Source organism: Alexandromys fortis, unplaced genomic scaffold (assembly GCF_014885135.2).
Source record: "Alexandromys fortis isolate MF-2015 unplaced genomic scaffold, M_Fortis_MF-2015_v1.1 scaffold_300, whole genome shotgun sequence".
Classification (NCBI taxonomy): Eukaryota; Metazoa; Chordata; class Mammalia; order Rodentia; family Cricetidae; genus Alexandromys; species Alexandromys fortis.
Window position 1 is genome coordinate 601322 of NW_026068183.1, and position 17483 is coordinate 618804.

The window sequence follows — 17483 nt, forward strand, 5'->3', positions numbered from 1 at the left end:
GGATGGAAATAAGGAGTTGTCGCTATGTTACAGGAAGTGGAGATGCTGAGCAGCTCTAAGGCGATGAAGGAGCTCACTGAAGAGCAGCAGAATCTACAGAAGGAGCTTGAGTCTTTGCAGAATGAGCATGCTCAGAGGATGGAGGAATTTTATATTGAACAGAGAGACCTGGAGAAAAAGTTGGAGCAGGTGATGAAGCAGAAATGCACCTGTGACTCAAACTTGGAAAAGGATAAAGAGGCCGAGTATGCAGCCCAGGTGAGAGCACCAGTCACTCAGCATGGGTGGGCACTCGCTTCCCGGGCCAGGCTTCTGTCTCAAATCCAGAAAAAAAAAAAGAACGGAAAACTACTTTAAATACAGCTTTATGTTCCCCACTAAGAATGCTGGGCTTTAAGGTATATACCCCCACATTTGGCTCCAGTAAGATTTTTTTTTTTTTTTTTTTTTTTTAAGTCTTTCGAGACAGGGTTTCTCGGTAGCTTTGGAGCCTGTCCTGGAACTAGCTCTTGTAGACCAGGCTGGCCTCGAACTCCCGGAGATCCGCCTGCCTCTGCCTCCCGAGTGCTGGGATTAAAGGCGTGCACCACCACTGCCCGGCTAAGATTTTTTTTTAACCTTTATTATTTTCAGTTTTTATTGGGATTCTGTAATTTAGTAATTACTGTCTGTATGTAAAGTTTGCATCTTTTTGGGCTAGGGATATAGATGAGTATTAAAACACCTTAGCATGCATAGGACCCTAGGTTCAATATCTAGCACCATATAGATGAATAAACAAATAATTAGAATATAGTTTCTTTGTTATTTTGATATAGTACGATGAGTTTTTGTCCCAAATTAGCAAACACGAGTAATTCTGCTACTGTTACCACAAATATGGAGGAGGTGAGCACATTATCATAGCAGCTGTGCAGAGAGCCGGAGTGAGCTAGAAGCCTTTGGGGAGCATGCTGCATGCTCGTTCCTCTCTGTTCCTGCAGTTCACTGTCATGTCAGATGTCAAAAGGACTGGTGTTCTGAGGTGTGCATGGACATAGTTCATTTTGTAAAAGAAAATGGCAGTTTGTTTTGTAACCATGGTAAGATGATTCAATGGAAATAATCAAAGGGATGGAAACTAACAACAGTCTTTTAAATCTACAGTTGGCAGAACTGAGGCAGAGACTGGACCATGCTGAGGCCGACAGGCAAGAACTCCAGGATGAACTCAGACAAGAGCGGGAGGCGAGGCAGAAGTTAGAGATGATGATAAAAGAGCTGAAGTTGCAGATTGTGAAATCGTCAAAGACCACCAAGGAATAGAAGAGATGCTTCTGTATTTGGTTGACAGGGATTTATGTTTATTGCTTGCTTTGGAAATTAAATTTTATCATATATGAATGAAGATAACTAGACATTCTGTTCATTTGTAGGGCAGCAAAGTGCAAAGATTATATAGTAGTACATCAATTTTTCCATTTTCCAAATGAATGAACATTTGCTTCTTTGTACATTTTTTCAGTCAGCTTGGTAATGCTAACCTATGTGATTTCAGTCTGTGGATAGTCTACCTGTATTTCTGAGGCAAGCCCAACAGTTACATACTTTCCACAGCTGCACTCTGTGGTGGAAAAGAGTAATGTCAGTTTTGTATGCTTATTTCAGTCTCGAGTTTAGATACAGGGTAATGTTTATTATACAGAGCCAGCCAATTCTGTGTCTTCCTTCTCATTACAGAATATCTTATTATTACAGAATCTCCTCTTTTTAGTTTTTCAAGATACAGTTTCTCTGTGTAGCCCTGGCTGTCCTGGAACTCACTCTGTAGACCAGACTGGCCTCGAGCTCAGAGATCCAGCTGCCTCTGCCTCTTGAGTGCTGGGATCTTCTCATTTTTATATACCAAGTTTGTGTTTATTTTGTTCAGGTTGTGGAATGAAGTTCCTCCTAAGAGGAATCTTACTGATGGAATGATAGTAACACCCCATGATAGTACCACCCCACGTACACTGATGGAATGATAGTACCACCCCAGTGTACATTTGTGGGGGAGCATGCTTTGCTGTACCCTCATGCTGCACACAAGAGCAGTTGTAATTTGTCTTTGGGTTTAAGAGTGGCTATATCTAGATATGTGTGTGTGACTTAAGAAAATTAAAATGATTGCTTAACTTTTATTGTTAATGGTGTGAGAATATTCATCTTCATGAGGAAAATGGATCCCACTGATGTACATTCGTTCCTCTTGTACAGTTTTTATATGTAGTCTTATAAAGGGTCTTACTGAAATTTATATAATGGATTTTTTTCTTTTAAATTATAAAATATTAAATATCTTGAAGGTTATTTTGGACTTTTGTATGTTTAAATATTACCTTAAAACTTGCACGAATGGACCATTATGACTCTTTAATCTTAAAATCAGGAATTTACAGTCAGCTAGCTTAATAATCCACCCTTGAAGTATCTGCTACTAGCAGGAATTTTGGATGAACTTTAGATGACAAATGAATTCCGTGGTTTGGGGAAGGGCAGCCTCTGCACTTTTATTTTTATTTTTTTTTTTGCACATCTTATTTTTGACCAGTGGCTTTCCCATTAGTTGATGCTCAGCTTGAAATTTACTAGGGAGAATTCTAAGAGCATTGTGGTTTTTCTTTTTGTGTTGTTTCCCCTTCAAATCGCAGTGTTTCTCCTGCCTCTGCCTCCCAAGTGTTGGATCTACAGGCGTGGGCCCCACCACACCTGGCTGTGTGTGTGTGTATGAATGTGTGTGTGGTTTTAGGGAGGTTTCCTGAAAGCATTGGCATCATCACCTCAGTTTTGTGTGTCCCAAGCTGTCTCATGTCACTATATGAAGGGACTTGGTGTCTGTGCTTAGGAATAACTTAAGAGTTAAGGCTGTCACTGCTCTTTCGTTTCTTCATACATCTTTCTTGATACATATAAAAGCAACTTTTTCCAAAAGGGAGTTTGCTTTCTAAATGTATTTTGACCGAAATGTGGATTTACTCCTCTATGTTAGCTTTATAATTTAATGTGTTGACTTTTGTAACCTCCTTGAGGAGAAACAGATGTTAAATTGCACAGGGACCATATATGTCATTTTATTTAGATCTGGGGAAAGAAAAATCACAGACATTTGTAAAATAGCTTTAGCTTAGTTGTCGGTTATAGTGCAGCTGGGCTATGTGGGAGGCAAACTTACACCATTTGTTTTTCTGTTTACTCAAAACTCTACTACTTAGGTGCTACTAAAGCACATGTAATTTTTCTAGCCTTTGAATGAAACTTGGCCTCATGATATTGTTTAGCATAGCTTTTACTTACCAGAAGATGAAAGGATGTGCCATAGTTTTTTGTCTGAACTTCCTTGAAAATAATTTTAATCAGCTGTAAATACTATACCTACTACTGTTGAAAGTAACTTTAAGTTACATTGCACCATATAGCTTGAAAACGAAATTGAAACTCTGTCATACTCCCAAAGTGACCTCTGCTTAACTTTTCATAGGAGACTTATTTTATGCATGCTCATTTTGTGTGCTGGTTGCTATCTTAAAGTTCGTTCTGGTGTTAGGTCTTGTGCATTGTGCCAAGCTTACTAGGCAAGCAGATACTTCCTCAGACTCTGTTCTTTTAGGAATAAAGGAGACCATGTGCTCTGAAAACCTGGGTTTAGGAGTGCACTGAAGAGTTTCTAGAGTGCAGGAAAGACGGTGAGTGATGCCTGCTATGGTGGTGATGGTTTCTCTCTGTGGTCCAAGTGTGGGAACTGCTGCCCTCAAGGAGACTCAAACCACCTGCCAATCAACCAGGACTTTTGAACACCAAAAGATTTGACCAACAACTTAGGTTTGGCTTGGGCTTTAATATTTTTGAAATATATTCTTTTGCTTGAATTTCTTGTGTTTTTGAGGATAAGGATGTTTTATGCTTCTTGAGCTAATTTTATAACATTTAATATATAACCTGTTTATATGTAAAATCTTTTGTACAGGGGTGGGAAGGAGTAATGGGAAAACTCATCTGTACATAGTGAATTATAAACAGACTGAAGTAGGGGAAACAGTGGGTTGCACTTGGTTCGCAGGCTCCTGTGTCCTTTGAAAGTCACATCAGAGCAGCCAGTTTCTCCGTGTGTCTGGCTTGTTTGCAAAATGAAAAGGAAACACAAGTAGTAAAAAACGTGCCCAAGGTATTTCCCTAGAAACAGCTGTGAAGCTGGTCCTGCAGGGCTCGGATCCACTTCTAGTAGGTGTGCTCAATGTTATGCTTTGAGTGGGTCGGCAAGAACGTTAGTTTCTGTTTGTCCGTTGTGCATTTAATCCTTAGGCCAGGGCATTCCACACTGATGACAAATTGTGTTCATCATGTCCATCTGATCCTGCTCTTGGACCTACTTGTTCACGGTTTCATAGAAGCAATCAGCAATACGTGATATGAACTGCTCATTATATACTATCCTTGTGGAACTGAGATATTTAGACAGAACTTAGGTTTTCCTTTTTCTAGTGTAAGATACTTAAGCATTTCCACTATTGGAAGAAAAACATATGGGTATTTTGTATTGTATCTTGTTTGAAAGGACAGTCTTTTTTAATCTTCCCACTTAAATGGCTTTTAACAATATATACAATTTGAAGCTTGTTTAGAAATAGAATTAAATGTCATACATAGTGATAACTGTTTTGAAATTAGGAAGTAATCAAATATAAAACATTTTAAAAATTAAGCCCAGAAAACAAAATAGTGTTTAAAGTTAGTTTAGTATAAAAGGAATTTATAAGATTTTTTCTTCAATATAGATACCTCACTTGAAAAAAAAGAAAGCACAGCACGTTTAATTCTCATGAAAACACCCTACTAAAATAATTGCTAAGCCTAGGACATGTTTGAGTTGTTAGTTTGTGATACATGTAGTTGCCATTAGCTTTTTGCTGGAAATACTTATATTGGTAATTTTAAGGCAATGTAACAGTCTTCAATTACTCCTCAGTTTTAACCTGTGAAGGCAGTAAGTGAATGGTCCCTTCTGCAACTACTGAAGCAAATTGACTATATTGAGCATAATTCAACTGGTAATTTTGCCAGTGTATAGTTTTATGATTAAAATTGCTGTGGTTGGTTGCATTACATGACACACAAAACTGTCCTCTACCTCACGTGAAATAAATATTTTATATGGTTTTACTAAAAAAAAATAAGATTCATCTATCTGGTTACTTAGTTTACAAATTTTGGATTATATTTATTGAAACATGACATACTGTGCTCTTAGCTTATACCTCAATTGTATTTTGTGCTGTTTTCCATTTTCATGCCTTGTATATAACTTGTATAGATGGTGGATGATATTCCCAATAAAAGCTTTTAATGCCCATGAGATTTGGTTCAGGTCGTCTCAGTATTAACTGCTAACTTTGTTGCTCCCCTAAGATGGATATTTTCCTTTAATTTTAAATAAATTTGTTTCTATTTGTGAGTGCTTGTGTGTATGTATGTTTACCGTGTGGATGACTGATGCCCGTGAAGGCTGGAGAGGTGGTTGTGAGGTGGGTGCTGGGAACTGAACTGGAGGCCTCTGAAAGAGTATCAAGTGCACAAATGCCTAGCTCTCCCTCCAGCCCCCATTTTTCTCTTTATGTACCTTACTCATAATGCACAGATTAACAATGAACATTTAATACTTTTATATAATACTTAAGGTGTTGAAAATGCCAGGCAGCATTTTGTCATTCTTTTTATTATTTTTTGTTGCTGGGCCACTCACACCCTGGCTTTAACATTGCCCCAAGTCCCTGGCACGTTATTTCTTAGCACCACACATTCCGTAACTCAGGGCAAACAGGCAGTTTCTGAGAGTCAGAATAGGTGGACTGGATGTTTTGGCTTGGGGCCCAGAAGGATGTCACTTGACTAGGCTGGAGGGGCTGCTTTAGGTGAGTGCATGTGGGTATTGACAGGCAGTCCTCTACAAGGGGATGTGTCTGCTGATGGCATAGCAGTGTGGAACCTGACTTACCCAAATAAGTGACCGGGAAGAAAGCAACGCCGCTGTTTGCTTTTGACCAAAATTCTAAGTCACTCAGTCACTTGCCTCTCCTTGTGTGTTAGAAATGGGTCACAAGTTGAGTGGGGGTGGCACATGCTTTTATTCTCAGCACTTTGGGGGCAGTGACTGGTGTATCTCTTAAGTTTGATGCAAGTCTGATGTGCAGAGTAAGTTCCAGGACAGCCAGAACTACACAGAGAAACCCTGTCTCCAAACCAAAAACCAATTCCTCTCCCCTCTCCCACAAAAATAAAAGAATTAGGTCACTGAGTCCAGCTCATACCCAGCAGACAGCGGTCGCTAGAGTGTGGTAGAGTGCCACACTGCATAATGTCCCTTCTGTGGCACGTGTAGACACTTCAGCCACTTTCGTGGTGATTAGCTGCCGCTGGGTGCGCCCAGCCTTGTGTCCTCATCACTTCCAGACTGTAACTCACTCTGCTTTGTGTCTTGCTGCTTCTGGTGCTTAGATGGGGTGAAAACCCCAGTAGGCGTGCTTTCAGTATCCACATGCCACACTTCCAGCTCTTACCCCTTTCCATGTTCCTCCCATAGTCGACCCTTTGTCTGCCGATAGCTCTGGAGTGGGACTCATTTAAGTTCATGCTTCAGCTGTTAATTTTATAACTAACTATTCAAGGAACTGGCAAATACCCACCGGGCTATGCCTTACACATCCGCCAGAAAGGCAGCGTAACCCTGCCAGCTTCTCCAAATCCTTGTGATTCTGTGGGGCTTTTCATCAATCACAGTATCCGCAGGCATACGAAGTGTGGTTTCATTGTGGTCTGACCTGCATTCCTAAAGTGCGCCCCCTTTCATGTGTTTATTAGCACTTGTATATTTCAGGAGACATACTGCCAAGCCCTTTGTTCATTTTAAAATCTGGCTTCTCTTGTGCTCTGTTGACTTTGTCTTAGTCCAGGTTTCTTTCCTTTGCTGCAGACTGAGCCCAGGATCTCTTGTATGCTGAGCATATGTTATTCTCTGTCTTAATTCTTTTCAGAATGGAACTTGCATGTTTTTCCTGTCATTCTGATTTGTCTTTTTCATTGTAGTCTTGTCTTGGTGCCGTGATGAATGTCCGACAGAAGCCACTTAAGGACAAAGGTTTGTTTTGGCTCACACTTCCTAGGGACGCAGTCCATCAGTTGAAAGCATGGTGGCAGGAGCTTGAGACTGGCTGTCATTTTACATCTGCTATTGGAGCGGAGAGGCGAATGCTGGTGCTCAGCTTGCTTGCTCCGTTTTATTCAGGCTGCGGCCTCAGCCCTTGGGTTGATGCTACATGTACTCAGGGTCCTTCCTCTTCAGGTAGACCTCTCTGGAAACACCCTTACAGTCATGTCCAGAAGTTTGTCTCCATGGTCATCTTCCACCTTAGATTGGCCCAATGAATCATCACACCTCTGATGAGTAAATTTTCAAATTTAATAGCCCAGTGTATTTTTTTTTCTGTTCCTTGTGTTTTTGGTGTCATAATAATTGTTGTCACTTAATTCTTGTATATGATGCAAAAATTCCTTCTTCCTCCTACCCCTTCCCCTCCTCCCTCTCCTCCTCCCCCTCCTTTTTTACGTGTAGATAACCAGTTTTCCTAGCCCTCTTGTTGAAAACAAAACACGAAGCCTACCCTCTCTCTTTCCCGTCAAATGGTCGTGGTGCCCTTGTCTGAAGTCACTGAACCCTATCACTTAAGCATATTTATGGGCTCTTTCGTATCTGTCCTCACACCGGAAATACAGTTTTCACGTGGAATTTGGAAGTAATTTTGAAAATGAGGAATTGTGAATCTTCTAAATTTCTTTTCTTTTAAAACCGAGTTTCACTGCATGGCCTCGCTGGCTTGGAACTCAGAGATCTGCCTTCCTCTGCCTCTCCAGTGCTAGGATCAATATGTGCCACCATGCCTGGCCCAAATTTCTTACTGCTTTGATAACCTGGTGTCCTTTGGGTTCATAATGTAGGGACTGCTTTGTGTGGTAGGGCCATTCTAATGAAATTAAATCTTACGGAATGTGAACTTGAGATGTCTCTCCACTTAGGTCTTTAATTTTATTCAGCATTTTTTTTGTAGTTTTTGGTCCACAAATCATTCTCTTTCTTTCTTTTTGATGCATAGAATAAATTAATTTCCATGTCGTATTCTTTTGTATTTAGAGTAAATGCAACTGAATTTTACATGTTTATTCTGTAGCCTGGCACTTTGCCGAGTGGATTTATTAGCTGTGGTGTGTGTATGCATGTGGTGTGTGCATGTGATGTGTGTGTGTGAAGTGTGTAGTGTGTGAGTGCGTGTAGTGTGTGTACGTGGTGCATGGATGGTGTGTGTGTGTGAATATGTAATGTCTGAGTGCATGGGTGTGTGTATGTGGTGCATGTGTGATGTGTGTGAGTGTGTGTGTGGCTGAGGTCCTTGATCATTTTTATTTATTTATTTATTTATTTATTTATTTATTTATTTATTATGTATACAATATTCTGTCTGAATGCCTGAAGGCCAGAAGAGGGCGACAGACCTCTTTACAGATGGTTGTGAGCCACCATGTGGTTGCTGGGAATTGAACTCAGGACCTTTGGAAGAGCAGGCAATGCTCTTAACCACTGAGCCATCTCTCCAGCCCCCCCCCTTGATCATTCTTGATGACAGACTTTAATGATTCAGTCTTGTCACTATCTGTTCAAATTTCTATTCATTATTTTGTCTTGATGGATATATATGTCCAATAATATACATTTCCTCCAATTTATTACCATAGAATGATTGCACTTAGTCTTACGGCCCTTGTATTTGTGTTGTATTGGTTGGAATGAGTGCATTTTTCATTTTGATTCCTTTCTACTTTTCTTAGTCCAGCTAAAGTTTCATTGATTGTTTTCCCTCTAACAAGGAATGATTATTTTTGAGGGTATCCAAAACTATTTTTAAAATTATTTATTTATTTATTTGTTTTGCCTGCATATATGTCTGTGAGGGTGCTGGATCCTCTGGAACTGGAGTTATAGACAGTTGTGAGCTATCATGTGGGTGCCGGGAACTGAACCTGGGTCCTCTGAAAGAGCAGCCAGTGCTCTGACCCTCTGAGCCATCTCTCCAGCCCCAAGGGTATCCAAACCTTATATATATATATATATATTTTTTTTTTTTGCGCCTCTTTTAAAATCCTTCCTCATCCGTATTACCTTGTTCTTTCTACAAGCTTCAGGCTTCTCTTAGTCATCTTTTAGGTATCAGATACAGCGTTAGGTTGTTTGGGATCTTTAAGATTAAGAAACACTTATCATGTTTTTGTCCGTCATGGAGCTCAGTCGACGACAGAGGACCAGTTTGTGGTGGTGTTCTCTTTTTCCTTTTTTTTACCCCTGAGTTTTGAGGATCAAGCTCAGGTTGACAGGCTTGAGATAAGGGCTCTTACCTGCTGGGCCTCTTGTTGCCCTAGGGACTCTCTTTTTTAATGTTGGTAGGTATTTAATATTGTTAGGTATCGCCCTAAACTTCCCTTCTTAGCACTACTAGGGCTACATACTTGAGTCCTGGCATTCGGTATTTCTGTTTTCATTTGTCTCAAATGAAACATTTTTAATTTTCCTTTTATTTGTTTGTTTGGAATTTTGTTTGTTTAGTTTTTATTTTAGGAACTATGTCTGGTTCCCACAAACTGGGAAGTTTTTGAAATGTCTCCTGTTACTGATTTCTAGTTTTACACTATTGTGGTTAGAAAAGATTGTTTTTACGTCAGTTTTCGTATGCATGAGATTTCGTTTTCCCTTCCCCATTCCCTTCCTTCCTTGTGTGCCTATTTGTGCATGTGTGCCTTATGGACTGACCAGGGTGCCATGCTATACACACTCTGTCCACTGTTGAGCAGCTCCCTTGGTCATCCTTGAAATTCTCAGGCTGTGTCTGTGACTGTGATATGAGTAAATACTATCAATTGGGATACCCTAGCTCTTAAGAATTATCTTATTTTAAATTGTGTGTGTGTGTGTGCACGTGCGCATGTGCAAATGAGTGAGTGAGAAGTGAGGGGAGAGAGAAGGGAAGAGAGGGAAGAGGGAAGAGAGAAGGAGGGGGGAGGGAGAGAGTTACAAGAGTGCAGGTACAGATGGGGGAAGAGGGTTCAGATCTTCTCTAGAATTTCAGGATGTTTTAGCACCCAGTGTGTGTGCTGGCAACTGAACTCTGGTCACTGCAAGAGCAGCAAGTGTTCATGGAAGCTGGAGAGATGACTGCATCTCTTCAAAACACTTGCCGCTCTTGCCCTCCAGGCATTTCATACATATACACATGCAGGGAAAACATATAAACATTTTTTTAAATTTATTTAATCAATTAAATTATATTACATCCTGACTGCAGTTTCCCCCTCTTCCCATTCCCTTCCCTGCCCACCTCCTCCCCTCCCCCCAAAGGACACTTGCTCAACTATGTTCATAGTAACTTTATTTGTAATTAGTCAGAACCTGGATATAACCTAGCTGTCTCTCAACTGAAGAATGGATAAAATATGGTACATTTACACAATGGAGTGCTACTCAGCGGTTAAAAACAGTGACATCAGAAAATTTGCAGGCAAATGGATGGAACTAGAAAAAATAATCCTGAGTGAGGTAAGCCAGACACAGACAAATACAATATGTACTCATTCATAAAGGATAAACAGGCTACAATCCACAGACCAGAGAGGCTAGGTAACAAGGAGGACCAACGGAGGACACACAGATCTCCCTGGGAAGGTTTTCTTTCCTCCGTCATTACTGGGGACAGCTTTGTTGTTGGCACTCCACCCCTCTGAACACGCCCTCCTCCTTCCTTCCCGCCTTCCCGTGTGTGTCCCTTCCTTCCCGTGCGAAAGCATCTCTTCACTTCTCTTTGTTTTCTTATCTGTCCCGTCTCCAGCGCAGTTTCTGCCGCATGCCCGAATCAGCACTTTGGTTTTATTGTACTTTGACGATGTGATGCACCCTTGGACTCCGCTGCTCGAACACTTGCTTTCCACTTGGTGGCTCTGTTAAGGCAGACTGCGGAACCTTAGGATGTGGAGCTTTGGCCGAGGCCGGATCTCTGGGTGGACCTTTATAAACCAGCCCCACTTGTCTGCTTCCTGATGACGTCATAGGGTACCCTTCCAACTCAGGCTCCCGAGGCCACTGCCTCTCCCACGTGATTAGCTGCTTCCCTTGAACTTTAACCCAGAGAAAGCCTTCTATAAGTTGATTCTGTCAGGTCTGGTCACAGGAACGGAAAGGCGAATAATAACATGGAGTCTTCACTGGCCTTTATTTCTCCAGGGATGGTTCTTAGTGATCTTTTCGGTGACGGCTTCTTTTTATGAGACAGGGTCTCCCTGTGTAGCCCAGGCTGGCCTCACACTCATAGAGATCCTCCTGATTCTGCCTCCTCTGTGCTGGAACTAAAGGCATGCGCCATTATACCTGGCAGATGGTTGCTCTTTTGAATGGGTAATATTTCCCTGTTTTTTGGTACGTCTTACTGAGTTTTGTTTCTATCTGAAAATTCTAATTTGGTAACTCTGGAAGTTAGATACCCTTTTCCTCCAGGATTTGTTGGCTTTGTTTGTTTGTTTTGTTTTGTTTTGTTTTGAGATTGGATTCCTCTGTGTAGCCCTGACTGTCCTGGAACTAGCTCTGTAGACTAGGCTAGCCTCGAATTCATAAGAAATACACCTGCCTCTGCCTCCAAAGTTCTGGGATTAAAGGTGTGTGCTGCCACAATCTGGCTTTATTTTTTCAAACTGTTAAGAACTATACTGGATTGTTTTGAGATTCCTTAGACTACTTTTAAAAAGATTATTTATTGTGGGGGGGTCACAATACTAAAGTTTCTATTAATTTTCTCATGTTTAGCTAAGGCTTTGGTGGTTTTCTTAAAGAACAGGAGCTAGACCAAGAAAGGAGAAAGCAAACAAACAAATGAACAAACAAAAATCAAAAAAAAAAAAAAAAACCAGTAAAGAATTACAGGAAACCAAAACAGATTAAGAAATGCCCAGCTACTGTCTGGGCACTCCTTCAACTCTCAGCCGAGCTGCTGAGATCCTAAAGGTCAGCCTGGAGTTGCCTTGCCTTACTTAGCTTTGGGATTAATCCAAGATGAACGCTTGAGGCTTTCTCAGGTCTTTTCTGGAATGTGTCTTGTCTGGGCATGTGTGTTGCTTTCCAAACTCCTTTACAGACACAGTTCTTCTGAATGCGCTGTTTGTCAAAAGAACTTTTCTTCAACCTCTGCAGTCCTTAGGTAGTCTTTAAAAAAACCAACCAACCAAATAAACAACAGCTAAAAAATAGAGTCTCATGTAGCCTAGGCTGACTGTAAGCTTGCTTTCAAGCCAAGAGATTTATGGTTTGGGTTTACGATTCTACCTCCCAAGTGCTGTGATCACAGGAACATGTCACCACACCCAGGTTATGGGATCTGGGGATTGCACCCAGGGCTCTGTGCATGCTGGATAGGCACTCTTCCAACCAGGCTGCCCCTCTAGCTGCAAGGGAATCTATGAAGTGTTCCCAGCAGTGGCATTTCTGTTCAGACATCTATGAGCATCTAGTCTGCCTTGTGTACCTTGTGTCATTTGTGTGCAGTGTCCATCAAACATCTATCCCAGACAGGGCTTACTGGAACTTTGCAGCAAAGACCCAGTTCTGGGAGGCCCAATAGACTGGGTTCAGACACTTAGACAAACACAGCAATTAAAACAGAGGTAGAAAGCAGAGAATGGAGGTGTGTGTGTGTGTGTGTGTGTGTGTGTGTGTGTGTGTTGTACCTGTTTATGGGTGTGTGATTGTGTCAGTGCTGGGTGTCTTCCTCAATCACTCTCTCCCTTATTTTATGAGACACTGAACCTGATGCTCACTGAGGTTGGCTGTACTCGTGGTCACTGAGCCCCAGGGATTCATCCCCTCAGCGCCGAGGCTGCAGACAGGAACCGGCTTTTGACAAGGGAGCTAGAGATCTGAACTCAGGTCCTCGTGCTTGTGCAGCAGACACTGGATTGACTGAGTCATCTCCCCGCCGCCGCCGCTGAAAGGAGAGTCGACGACTATTGCCAAATTGGGAAGTGCAGAAGAAGAGGTCAGTGACCTCCCCGGTCCAGCCTTGGGACATTGGTCTGCACAGCTAAGCAGCCTTGATCAAGGTGGGTCTGCTTGATCAGTATCTCAGCTCCAGTTTTACAGGGTGCTTTGAAGGAAGAAGTCCTTATTGCTTGCGGGCATAAGACAGGCCCTAAAGAGGGCTTCTGGTTGGGGGTGATCTCACGGCGGGGCCGGCCGGCTGTCTGCAGGCTCTGCAGTTCCGGGACTGTCAGGTGAGTGCTGGCTCAGGATGGTGACTCGGACGCTTCAGGCGTCTTTTAAGGTCTGGCCCCAGTACCTTGTAAAAGCTGCTGATTCAATTAGTCTTATCTTTGTCTCTTGCAGCACAGGGAGAAGCGTTAGGTAACACGGGCTTTTAGACAGACACACCTTAGTGATTAACAGGCCTGCAAAGACTCACGCAGGTGCTGTCCCAAAGAAACAAACACCACGCGGGCAGAGGTGCCCGGCTCTCAGCCCTTAGTTAGCTGCCTTGTGGGCCAATCTGAGGAGCCAGTGCCCACTAACAGAAGCACTTTAGAGGTGCCTGGTCTGCTATCACGACCGTGGTACGCAGTACTTTTTAGGCAAGGTCTGACCTTCCTCTGGTTTGAGGGAGGGAACTGGACTGTGGTTGCCACAATGGGCAGGGGGATGGGCCAGATGTGACATTTCTTCAGGGCTTCCTTGTCGTTTTGAAGGTGGCTTTTCCCCAGAGAGCTGTAGAATTGTGTTTGCTCAACAGCTGCAGTCTTCACTGTCCCACTGAGCTCTGGAGCTGCTGGGTTTGACAAGTTTTGTTTGTTTGTTTCTTTCTTTCTTTCTGTGGGGAAACCAGTGGCCACAGCTTCCTACACCACCACCGCAGCCTTTGTCTCTCCAGTGATACATGACCATTTTGTCATATGCTGTGGGTTGCACTCACTCTGAAATAATAGGAGAAAGGATCACACAGGACTGAGTGCCAGGAGATGGGATTCATCTTAGAGGTTGCTTATTAAAGGAAAGTACCAGAAAAACTACCCTTGAAACATCCTGGTTGACAGTAGGAGAGCTTACATATTAAAGCTGGGCTTTCTGTTGGAGGGAGATAAAGGCCCAAATAACTCAGACAGCAATGATGGCGTCGCTCTGGCCTGACCCACATGGTGCCCTGTAGGAATGAGTCAGACAGGCCTTTGCCTTTGAGGAACTTGCAGACATCTGAACAGAGAAAGCCCTGTGGGTGAGTTCAACAGCACAGGTCTTCCGGGGCACCGAAGTGAGGGGTCTACCAGCTCAGCATAGAGGCTGGGTATAGCCCGAATGATAAAAACCCAGAGACAGAAAATGGGGTTCAACCCCAAAACCAGAAAAGAAAAGCAGCCAAGCCACTAGAGAAGTCTTACCTCTACCAAGGCTGGGTGAACGCAGACTGAGCCTCTCTTCTCTCATTTTATATTCCCTCAGTGCTGGGATTAAAGGCGTGACTCCCTAGTATTGGGATTAAAGGTGTAGGCCACCACCACCTGGATTTTTCTGTATTGATCTTGTGTAGCTCAAGATAGCCTTGAACTCACAGAGATCCATCTGCCTCTGTCTCCCAAATTCTGGGATTAAAGGTGTGCGACACCATTGCCTGGCCTCTAGTGGCATCAGCTTTGCCTCTGGTCTTCAGGCAAGATTTATTTATTAAAATACAAATAATATACCACTATAACCGTGAGGCTTCCCCTTCAAGAGGACGCCCGGATTGAGTTCTCAGAGATGGGAGAGCTGGTAAGATTCAGTAAATGTGGTCACTTCTCCCCCAAGGGAAAGGAGACTCTGAGGGACGCATGCTAACCAGAAGTTGCCGCCTGAGGATTGGTGAGGGGCTTGTGGGCAGCCTGCAGAATTGCACTTACTGTGGAAACACCTTATGGTGCCTAACATGGAGCTAAAATGTACCGTGTGTGTCCTCATGTGTAGTGTGTGTGTGTGGACATGCGTAGTATATGTGTGGGGTGTGCTTGCCAACACTTGTATGTGTAGAGGTCAGAGGTTGATACTTCCTTTATCTCTTGCTACTTTGTGTTTGAGATAAGGCCTGTTTCTCCCTGAACCTGGAGCTCACTGGTTAGGCTAGACTGGTTGGCCAGCAATCCCTCAGAATCCAGCAACTGTCTGCGTGGGTGTTGGGATCCGAACACAGGTCCTCCTGCTTGCGCAGCCTGGAAGACAGATTTTGAGAGGAGAATGTATAAAGCTCTATGAGGACACGTTAGAGCTCACCAGGAAGAAGCAGGAAGGTCATTCTATAGAAGATTCTTGGGTTTTAAATGGATGGAAAATAGCAGCAGAGAAAGTCATTTCCAGCACAGCGAAGAGCTGGGAGAGCCGGGCCGAGGACGGGGAAGCTTGGCCCCTTCCATGCGGAGCGGCCGGGGTCAGCTGGGTGAGATGGATGTTGGTTGGAAAGGGTCTGAATGAATGGGTTATTTACAGTGTTAACAAGGGCTTGTGTGATGTTGCGTCCTTAGAGTTTTCTGGGGAGGTTGGGGAGCAAGATCTTATTAGCCCTTGCACAACCTCAAACTCATTCTGCCTCCACCTTTAGAGTGCTGGGATTAAAGGTATGTGCCACCATGCCCTGTATATCCTTCGTATTGTTTTTAAAGGTTGATTTTACTTTTAATTATGCATCTCGGTGTGTACCTCTGTGTGGGTATGTACGTGTGATTTCAGGTGCCCTAGACTTGGAAATAAAGGCAGTGTGAGCTGCTGCACTTGTGTGCTGGGAACCGAACTCAAATCCGCGGCAAGAGCAGTGAGTTCTCTTAACTCTCCGTCTCTCCAGCCCCATCCTCGGGTTTTGAACCAGAGGGAGATTGCACTGCAGTAGTGGGGGCCACTGGGCTGGAGTTCAGCTCAGTGGGAAAACACTTGTCTAACATGTTTAGCACCCTGGCTTTGACCCCCAAGAGAGGAGGGAAAAGAGGCTGCATGATGTCTGAGGATGTGAGTCTCCAGAAACATATATAACAACAACATTTCAAATTATTTATTGATTGATTAAGGGTGAGTGTGTGTGTTTGTGTGTTTGTGTGAGGTAACATTTGTATAGATGTCAAGAGACTGGTTTAAGGTGTGTGTGTGTGTATTTGTGTGTGTGACATTGGTATGGAAGACAAGGGACAATCTGTGCTCTCTCTTTGTACCATTAGGGCTCCAGTAACCAAACTCAGGTCATGAATTTGTCTTGGTGACGAGCAGCTTCACCCATGGAGCCATCTCACCAGTCCACAGATGTTTATAAAGGCCTAGGGTAGTTTACGTCTAAAGAGAATTAAAAATTTCCTTATTTATCAAAAAATTAGGTTTCTTATGGAAGAATGTCTAAAAAACAAAAGAGAGCCAGGCAGTGGAGACGCACACCTTTAATTCCAGCATTAAGGAGGCAGAGGCAGGCGAATCTCTGTGAGTTTGAGGCCAGCCTGGTCTACAGAGTGAGTTTCAGGAAAGCTGGGGCTACACAGAGAAACTCTGTCTGGAAAGATAACAACAAAACAACCCCCAAACAATTACAAAAAAACATACAAAAAAAAAAAAAAAACCAAAAAACCCCCACCAAAAGCTCCCCAAACAAACCCCTAAACACCACCAAAACCAAACCAAACCAAACCAACAACAACAAAAGAACAACAAAAAAATCCAATCTCACTATTCAAAGAAAGTATTTGTTAAATTTTATTACATATTTTCCATATATATATATGGATTTAAACAGCCTCCAGCTGTACAGATCTAATGAAATGGGTTTTAACACCGTGTGCTATGAGGATGGCAGTTTGGGGAGACGGCTCTGTAGTGAGGAGCAATTGCTGCTGTCCAGGGACCGGAGTTCAGTCCCCAGCACCCAGGTAGGGAGGCTACAAGTGCCTCTAACTCCAGCTCCAGAGCTCCATGGGCACGCACACACATCTGTATGCACACATCATATACATACATGAACATTGTCTCATGCATGAACACATAAAATAAAAACAAGGCATGTTTTATAACCCGGCTAGTTCTTAATTGACTATTGAAATGTAAATCAGGGAAAACATTAACCTGGATATTTTTACAAGTTTCTTAGACAAACTTACAGGAGCTGGGTTGAAAAGCATTTGCACCTTAAATCTTCAGCTCTGTGTTGCCAAATTACTCTGGAGAAGGGTATGCCAGTGAGGCTCGTGGTATTTTGCTAAAGCTTCTTCGCGTAAGTTATTTTAAAGGCCGCATAATCTAGTAGCACAGGTAGTCCGCGAGCGCCCTCCAGTGGCCAACTTAAGTTTTTTTTAAAGAAAATTTTTTTTAGATTTATTTATTTATTATATATACAACATTC

The 17483-nt window shown here is 42.7% G+C and overlaps 1 protein-coding gene across 2 annotated transcripts in view; it reads left to right on the plus strand.

The window, feature by feature from the left end:
* The window catches only part of Skil (SKI like proto-oncogene), a 28803-nt gene extending 23336 nt beyond the window's left edge, over nt 1–5467 (plus strand). For both annotated transcript variants that reach the window (XM_050129242.1, XM_050129243.1), the window contains exons 6-7: nt 34–258; nt 1147–5467. In XM_050129242.1, coding sequence (XP_049985199.1) covers nt 34–258; nt 1147–1305 — 384 coding nt within the window. In that variant the 3' untranslated portion in view covers nt 1306–5467. The remainder of the gene's footprint in view (nt 1–33; nt 259–1146) is intronic.
* Nucleotides 5468–17483: the final 12016 nt, after the last annotated feature.